Genomic DNA, 9,720 nt, shown 5'->3' with positions numbered 1-9,720 from the left:
CAGAGGACGAAGGCAATAAATGCCTTTGGAACAAACCCACAAACCGCTGATGATCAAGTAAAACCTTACCATCAGATTCCTTCATCTGGTCAAGCTTCCTCTTCATGTTTGTAGCATAGTCATGGGCGAGCCGATGCAACTGCTTATTCTCATGCTTGAGCCCTCTAATCTCCTGTTTGAGACTCATCACTTCAGCAGCCAATGATTCAACTTGGCGGGTTCTAGCAAATAGGCGTTGGGCCATATTAGACACAGAACCTGCACACTGAACACTAAGAGCCAGAGAGTCCTTAACAGCCAACTCATCAGACCGTTTGGAAAGTAGTCTGTTATCTTTGGGAGTAAGAAGGTTCCTGGCCACCACTGCAGCGGTCATATCATTCTTCATCACAGAATCCCCAACGGTAAGAGGACCAGTAGGGGATATGAAGGATGGGCGCCATATGTTGTCTGGAGAAGGCGTGGCTGTCTCTTCTCCAAGGTTCAAGTCAAAACGACGGTCGGAGGGTCCAGACATTTTCAAATGTGTTGAAGAAGGAAGAGGTCAGACAAATCAAGATCTTAGAAGTGCAAGAAATGAGCTTCTACTGGTAGAGATTCAAGTGTGCTGTGGAAATTAATGCCAACCTCTATAAAAATTTGCACTCGACGGAGCTTCAGAAATCGAAGAGGCGTTTGCTTTCTCAAAAGCTGGGCTGCTCAGAGACCACGAGGGCCGATCTCAGAAATCGAAGAGGCGTTTGTTTTCTCAAAAGCTGGGCTGCTCAGAGACCACGAGGGCCGATCTTCAGAAATCGAAGAAGCACCTGCTTTTGCAGCCTCGTCAGCACCTGTCACATGCACAATCAGCTTTGCGGAAATTACGGGCAATCTGTCGAAGATTTCTGGTGAAGTAGAAAGCACGTGAATCTTACTGTTCAATCACCGCTCTCCATATGCACCATCAACTCCTCGGGTACCACATATAACTTTGTCAAAGATCTCTGACAAAGTTTAGGCACGAGAATTTCGAAGTTCCGGCTACCCTACTATTACCCATAAGGGTAAAGGAACAGCACCACTGCTTAACAACTGGAAAGTCCCTATGTGTGTCGACCTCCGTGTTTTGCGGCAAGACAGGTTGGCAAGAACGTCCAACCTTTACTCACATTCGAGAAAAGACTCCCAACATAATTACTTTCTCAAAAACCGGAGTAGCACCGCTTTCCGAATCTCGAGAGTCAGATCCTCGACGGGATTGCTTGTTCGAAAACCGAAGAGGCACAACTCTCAGAACTTTGAGAGCCAGATTTCCTTAGATAAAGCTTGTCTGTAATCTTCACACGTAATATCAGCTTTCCAGATACCACATACCACTTTTTCAAAGTGCTCTGACAAAATTAAAACACGTGAAGCTGGCAGCTCCCACTACATTGCTGTGACCAAGAAAGGTAAAGGAATATCATTACTACTTGTTATTGGGAAATCCCTATATACATTGACCTCCCTCCTCAACGGACAGGCAAACCTGCAAAAATGCTCAACCCTTTCTCGCATTCGAAAAGGCACCCTCAACATAACCTCTCGAAATACTCAGCTTTATTTCCCCCCAATAATACCTCAGCAAATAAGCCACACCAAGAACAAGAGTATCTCATATCATCAGGGTCGAAAGCAAGAGTATCCCATATCATGCTTTCTCCCTATCTTTGTCTTTGTCCTTGTCCACACCTGCAGGACAAGGAGAAAGAGAGCAGTCAGTCGGAACCTGAAATCAAACCTCCAATTTGGAACTGACTGCCTGGAGCCTTTGCCTGGTTGCTTACTTAGCATTGCTCTCGAGTACTCATCCTCAACTGCTGTCAAGGTCACGAATTCCACCGGCAAATACCTCATGACAGTTGATCAGATATTGGCTCTTTACACTGAAGCTGCCAAGCATGGATGAGTCACTATGAAGGAATGTTCTGAAGGACCATTTAAATGCAAAGGTTGCACACCACTTCTACCATGCAAAAGATTGAAGCAGAAGGTTCAACGGTGAGCTGAAACAGATCACTACAGCACGACACCTTTCCATACCACATTCATTATTCCGTCAACAGCAAAAGTATCCCATATCATCAAGGTCGAACGTACTCTAGATTTGATGGACTTGTTTTGACCCTCAAATTTTTGAGTCGGCCTTATACTCTGAAGGGCACCAGAAAACCCTCCAGCACAGTTCAAGAATAAGCCTGTGGAAAGTTACTTCTTCAAAAGCAAAAGTATCTCATATCATCTCTTATCCATTTGCTTCTCCTTATCCTGGCAGTTGAATGAGAGACAAGGAGAAGGAGAACAATCAACCGGAAGCCGAAGTCAAACCTCTGATCCTGGGTTGCTTACTTGGAAGTTTGACTGCTTACCTTGTCTGTCACCTCTTTCGGCAGATCTCCTAGCTCGGCGACTTGGGGGACTCCTACTATAGGGTTTGTATCACACTTGACTAAGCCCGAAACTACAACTAAGCTTCAAGTGAAATTGATACATTACCTTGTGCGTCAACATCAGCTAAATACACCATTCCCGGATGAAGGAAAGGTACTTCCAGAGAAGGGCAGATGAAGATCAGACCACACTTCGGTACTTAGAAGTTTCGTGATTACTCAAGGGATTGGATCTTGCAAGTCCCCAACCGAGGAGTTTCCCTCACTCGGGAACTTAGGGGAGCACTGTTTGTACCATACTTGACCAATCCCGAAACTACCGAGCACCGGCCAACGCTATACTGTCAAGGACCCATAAGAGTTCCCCTCCGACCAGGAGGCCAATCACTACTCGACACGTGTCAAGATTAGAAGCCAATCATAGCGCAGCACGTGTCGACATCAAGAACCAATCATAACATGACACATGTCAATGTGACAAAGCTACAAGTTTTTCTATAAATAGGGGTCATTCCCCCACAATATTGCCTAATGCCATTTTGTGTTAAATCATTCACAAGAACTCACTAAATTGAGAGCTTGATCCTTTGTACTTGTGTAAGCCCTTCACTACTAATAAGAACTCCTCTACTCCGTGGACGTAGCCAATCTGGGTGAACCACGTACATCCTGTGTTTGCTTCTCTGTCTCTATTCATTTACGTACTTATCCTCACTAGTGACGGAAGCAACCAAGCGAAGGTCACAAAACCTGACACTTTCTGTTGTACCAAAGTCTTCGCTGATTTTGTGCATCAACACCACTCACCTAAGAAAAGATATATAAAAGCATCTTTATAGCTTTTACCTCATTAGGGTTTCCTTGAGGCAAAGAGGTGAAACATTTTCTCTATTTTTCTCTACAAAAAGGCCGGCCACATAGGGAAGAAATAGCTAGCAATCTTTTCTTCTCTAAGTCATCCATTTCATCTTCACACCTCATCCTTGGTGTGCAGACTTAGAGACACCAAACCTTTGGTGTTTTTGGAGATCATTTCCTCACATCCTTAAGGATCAAAGGAGCATCAAAATGAAGGAAATCACAAGGAAGATCCAAGGAGCTAGGAGGTGACTTGAAGGCCCTCCACTTGGGTGAATCCCTTGTGTAAACAAGGATGAGCTTCAAGGGTAATGAATCTCTAAAACCTTCCTTCTCTTTAATGTTGTTAAAGAGTCTCTTGGTTCACCATTCACTAGGCTTTGAAAGTCATGGGTTTTAGAATTTTTTTTTAATGCATGCATACTTTAATGTGTTAATAGTTTGCATATGTGTTCAAATATTCTCACATGTTCTTAGCTAGGACAAAATTTTTCCTTCAGTGCATTCCCTGATACATACTTCTGACGTTATTTTAGAATGGAACGACATTTGTTCAACAAAATCATGGGCGCTGTTTGCAACCATGATTCTTACTTTGTGCAAAAGTCGAATGCTTTTGGTGCTATGGGTCTCCTGCCTGAGCAAAAAATTACTGCTGCCTTGCAGATGCTTGCATATGGAGCAGCTACAGACCAAGTGGACGAGATAACGAGGATGGGAAAATCAATCATTCTTGAGTCCATGATGAGGTTTTGTTCGACAATCGAATCTATTTACACCGCAGAGTACCACCGGAGACCTACTCATATGGACTTGCAAAGGCTTCTGAAGAAAAGCGAGATGCGAGGTTTTCCAGGGATGATTGGAAGCATTGATTGTATGCACTGGACTTGGAAAAACTGTCCAAGTGCATGGCAAGGCGCTTATGGGGACAGAAAAAGATAAAAAAGTATCATTTTAGAGGCGATAACATCTTTTGATACATGGATTTGGCACGCCTTTTTTGGGGTTCTGGGAGCTCAAAATGACCTCAACGTCCTTGCCCAATCCCCAGTGTTCAACGATGTCCTACAAGGAAAGACACCAAAAGTCACGTATGAGGTCAACGGACGTATGTACGACGGGCCATACTACCGAGCTGATGGCATTTACCCAAGGTGGTCAACATTTGTCAAAACAGTGCCACGTCCGTGAAGTGCAAAGGAAAAACACTTTGCAAGATGTCAAGAGGGGTGCAGGAAGGATGTGGAGCGTTGTTTCGGTATCCCGACCACACCCGGGTTAGAGCAGAAAAACTGTTTCTAGGTTAAAACCCATAAGAGTTAGAGCAGAAAAACTGTTTCTAGGTTAAAACCTAAATTTTATGAGTTAAAACCAAGGGTTGAAGATTGTCACATCCTGGGTTCGATTCCGCCGTAGCACGATATTGTCCGTTTTGGGTCCCGACCACGTCCTCACGGTTTTGTTTATGGGAACCCGAAGCTAGTGAGCTTCCAAAAGGCCTCGTGCTAGGTAGAGATGGAAATATACATATAAAGCTTATATGATCCACTCCCTTAGATGATGTGGGATGTTACAAAGATGGTCTAAAGGAAGGAAAATAGTCTTTGTGACCGACAACCCACGGGTTTGAGTCGTAGAAATAGTCTCTTTGTCAATGAAGAGTAAAGTTGCGAACGATAGACATTTTTCTCCTAATCATCGCAAAGCAAGGCTTGAAGTCGTCCCCCAATAAAATCGTAACAAGTAGTCTCATATGTCGATATATTTGTCAATATTATGCTATTGTATAAATGGAGAAGGAGGTGGATTGAAAAAGCAGTAACAACCATTTTTATGGAGAATAAAACCTCGATAGCAACCTTTCACCCTGGTGTTGTTGGGGATGGGGCAGTGGTGCATGGTTCCCTGGTGGCTCACTCTCCATCCTTCTTTTTACTCTTTTCCAATTTTAATTTTATTATTAAATCGAATTTTAAGTTTTTCTAATCTCATTTTATTAAATAATGAATATTTTTTAAATATTTTTAACTCGAAACTAACAGAAGTGAGTAAGATTGCTCAACCCTTGCATATAATATCGATGATTTGATACAGATCTTAGAACTTTTTCCTTCATATGTTTACCAATATTAATGTAGTATAAACCATTAAATGGAAAACATTATCGCCTGTTACTATACATCGTTCATGCAATTTGCGTTTAGAGTGTCTTCAAACCAAGTAAAGACTTATGTTACTAAACCAAATGACCATGTCCGAATACATTGATATAGATCATGTAAGAGAAATAATTTTTCCCTCCCACATTCGAGAATTTGTCCACAAGTAAATAAAAAACACAAAAATATCAGTCATATTTTTCAGTGAGTTCGCCAACGACACTCATTCTTTTCCTTATCTCTCTTCCTCGTCTTATCCTTGAGAAGAATAGGAATGACCATACTTTACTGGCTTTGGTGTCAATGTTGACACCTAACATGGCTCCGCACTATCCTCCCGTCAACCCTACTTCACATCGGCCTCTCATCCAAGTTCGTAATAGAGAAATATGAAAGAGAAGCGTTATTGGCACTTGCATTTCAAAAATCTCATTCCACACTCCTCATAAGTGTATTTTTTTTTTTAAATATAGAAAGTTTGGAATATAAAATGTAAATTTTAAAATCCAATAACAATTCCCAATTAAAAAAATAAAAAAACGAACATCAATGGTCGCCTGAGCTTCGAATGCATTCACCCAAAAAAATGGAGAGGTGCCCTAGTGGAAACAAACCTTCCCCTCTGATTTCCCCGATGGTGGCTATGGCCATCAGATTTTAATTTTTCTAAATTCTTTTTATTTATTTAATGACAAAGTTGTTCGATAATTAACTCCACTTATAATGCACATTAACCTCATTTATCTAACTACCTATTTAGTATGAAATCACTGGTTTAAATTTATATTAACAGTACACAGCAAATTAATAAAGTTTAAGCCCATATATTTAAGTCGTATCCTGAGAAATTCTTCAGTATGATGAAAACATATCGTGATACATTAAGTGTCATAATATAATTAATTAATTTTTTTTAAATATCTAATCATTTATTTTTTAACACTTGATATTTCAAACCGTCTTCTAATCATACTAAAAGATATTTTATATATCAAACCGTCTTTTTGTCATACTGAAAAATCTCTCCAATCTATATATGAGAAGGCTAGAAGTAGGTATAAATGAAGGTATGGTTGGTCCAATTAATTTATTTGATGAGTTGGCAATAATACTTGGGCGGTTTATGAATAAGACTGGATCGCATCCACAGGAGAGACCAGGTAGAGAGAGAGAGAGAGAGAGAGAGAGAGAGAGACCCAGGCAAAATCCTATATCTCGTGGTTTCGTGCCAAACGTAAGAGAGAGAGAGACCCAGGCAAAATCCTATATCTTGTAGTTTCGTGCCAAACGTAAGAGAAGGGAAAGGCACAGTTCACCGGTAACCTTCCACCAAAGACATTGGAAATTGGAAGTAGAAGGAAAGTGACCAACAAACCTGTTCGATTTTATTATTAAGATATCGTCGGATTCTGCCATCTGGGTTCCTCAAAGGTTCCGCAAAGGTTTCTGCTTTTCTGTCATCGGAAACCTCAAAAAGTCAAAGGTCGAATCTTTGATCATGTTTGGAGCTTGTTTGTTGTTCGTGTGAGTTCATGGCTGATCAATGAGGTTAGTAAAACAAAACCCAGTTCCTCTTTTTCTTTGTTTCGTAATGTTGATTATGCAAATGATTAGTTTCTGGTTTGTGTGATTAAGGTTTGATCTTGGTTTGTTTGATTAAGGTTTTGGTCTTGTTTATGTGGGAATTTGTTTGTTGCTCGTGTTTTTTATTTGGGTTAATTTATAATTTGGTGGTTGTATTTTTTTTTTTCAATGTGTTTTTCCTCTTGGTGCCCATCTCCATCTGATTTTTCGTTTGTCTATTTTTCTGTTGCTGGTGGATTTTCGTACCTTAAAGTTTGTAATTTTCTGTTTTTTTGGGTGTATTAGATTGGAATATTATTTATTTCTTTTGAAGAGACAACAATTGGAAGGGACCAGAAAATGGTGATTTGGCGATAACATGTCGTTTTATTTTACATAACTCGGTACTTTGTCTGAAGGACCAGAGCTGCTTTCTTACCCCTCAAAATTTCCACTTTAGTATTTAAAATATGAATATGCAAATTTATAAAAATATCGATGGACATATTGGTATAGGTTGCCTTCAAAGGAAATTATAGAAATTTGCAATGGGGCGGGTATATCTACTCATCCAAATTTAGAGAAAAATTTCTCAAAAAAAAAAAAACAAAATTCAAAAGTTCGAAATTTGCAATGGGTTCCGACAAAATTTCTATAGTGAAAGGTGAATATCATCGATATTCATTGATTTCCCTATATCTCACCGATATAGGGTGAAGTTTGCATTTCAAACCCCCTCCATGTCGATTGTTGATCTGTTTGGATATTTCGACAAAAATATTGACAATTTCGTAAATATTTTAAACACTGCTTTTAATTGGATTTGGTCTTTACTAGTTGTAGTAGTTGATCATATATGTCGCAAATGTAGGCGTATTTCATTGGCTAGAGCGGATTTGCCCCCCCTCTTCACCTGAGTTTGAATCCCCTTCCCGCAGTGTGGATTAGTTCAAAGTAAAATATCGCATGTATCAAATAGATGTACATGTCCCATGTGTTGGAGATATGATCAAATGTGATGCATGGCTATCCATATTATTGATTTCTCCTTATATTTTGGGTCATGAATTTTAAAGCTAAAGAACAGAATGTTCTTGGGTTACTTCTTGTTCCAAATTTTAAAGCTTCGGCTAAAAAGAATCTGAAGCTTGAAGCTTCTGATTGGATTAGATTTTTGGATTTGTTGGTAGATTTTCTGTTTTCTTTTCTACTTATTCTTTACTTTTCTATGTTTTGTCGGAAGGACTTCACTTACAACCAGACTGTGTTCCTCATAGAAACCCTGTTATCAGTCTGTTCCCGTGCCAGTGGTTGATTAGCTCTTGTTACTTTCCGTCATTAAAGTCTGCAAAAACCCTACGTGAATCATATTATCAAGTAGATCCATGAATGATATTCTTGAATAACTATGTTTTGCCCCTTGATTTGATGGCAATTGATGATGTAAATTGTCTTACTATTTGCGATTATCTTCATAGCATATAAAATATATTCTGCGATTATCTCGAGAGTTCTTGTTGAATTCAACATTTGCTTTGTTTCCGTGATGATCAGAGATCTATTGCAAATGTCAGTTGCACAAGTCGAGAACATGGCATCTTTGAACACAGACCTTTTCTACGATATATTGAAGCGTCTTGATGGAGCAACTTTGGCTAGTGCAGCATGCGCCTGTGCAGCATTCTGTTCCATCTCAAAGGAAGAAAGATTGTGGGAAAATGTGTGCTCGTCTATGTGGCCTTCCACTAATCGGGAAGACGTCAAGAGTTTGATACTATCCATTGGTGGATTCCGAAAGTTCTATGCAGATTGTTTTCCCCTTATTGTAAACAAGGAAGTTTCCGAGTATCAATGGAATGACTACCTCGAGTATCCTGAAGAATGGACTGAGGCTGAATACTATGGTGATGTGGATGAATTCGAAAGTATTTCACCATCGGATTTTGTTTCTCTCGTGGACATTAGGTACAAGGACAAAATAATCTGCTCAAAAGTTCTTTGGGGCATTCCGAATGCAAATGGCTTCAATGGTTGGTTTTACAACTGCCCTTTTCGGATCGATCTTCTTACTTATGCAGATAGAGATGATGACAACGATGGTGAAGTTTTCCTCTCTGCTGCTAACGGTCTACCACCGATCACATCTATGGAGACAGAAAGGAAGGATGGGAAGTTATGGAGGGGGCTGCGAGATGGACTCCGGCTTAGTTGGATTGTCGTAAATAGAAAAATAAAGCAAGCTGCTAATCTTGCGAGCTGGTGCCCTCTCGGTGGTCAGAGACATTGGCCAACGGACAAGGATTTCGTGATTCGCTTTGGATCCATTCTTCCGGCCAGAGACATCCTTCCATGTCAAGTAGTAGAATGCATCCTCAGTATGAAGTTCAGAGTGATTTGCACCGAAGGCGAAGGTGTTCAGACAACTCTCAAGTTAACGGAACTAAGCATGCAGTTGGAAGACATGGAAGGCTCCCACGTCAACGGAAGAAACAGTTTGCTTATTCTCAAGGAAGCGCTGAGCTGCCGGCGGAGCAAAAACTACAGCGAAGTTCTCGAGTCGTGTCACTTGTACTCGAAAGTACAGAACGAGCTGAAAGAGGAGAAGATGAGGAACGAGAGTCGCTTAGATAGGCTTTGTATCTTGAGCGGCATTGCCGCGTTCATGTCCTTCTGTTACTATGTTTTGTGACATGTTTAACTGAAACTGCTCTAACAAAACATTCCACGTT

At 40.5% G+C, this 9,720-nt stretch overlaps 1 protein-coding gene across 1 annotated transcript; it reads left to right on the top strand.

Moving 5' to 3' along the window:
• The first annotated feature begins 6,528 nt into the window (after window positions 1-6,528).
• LOC103408091 (probable F-box protein At2g36090) lies at window positions 6,529-9,720 on the top strand. Its single transcript, XM_008346958.4, has 2 exons — window positions 6,529-6,976; window positions 8,546-9,720. The coding sequence occupies exons 1-2, from the start codon at window positions 6,972-6,974 to the stop codon at window positions 9,678-9,680; spliced, it is 1,140 nt and encodes a 379-aa protein (XP_008345180.3). The 5' UTR covers window positions 6,529-6,971; the 3' UTR covers window positions 9,681-9,720.

This window comes from Malus domestica, chromosome 03 (assembly GCF_042453785.1).
Source record: "Malus domestica chromosome 03, GDT2T_hap1".
NCBI classification, from domain to species: domain Eukaryota; kingdom Viridiplantae; phylum Streptophyta; class Magnoliopsida; order Rosales; family Rosaceae; genus Malus; species Malus domestica.
The sequence above is the reverse complement of the archived record's forward strand: the minus strand, read 5'-3'. Positions and strand labels throughout refer to the sequence as shown.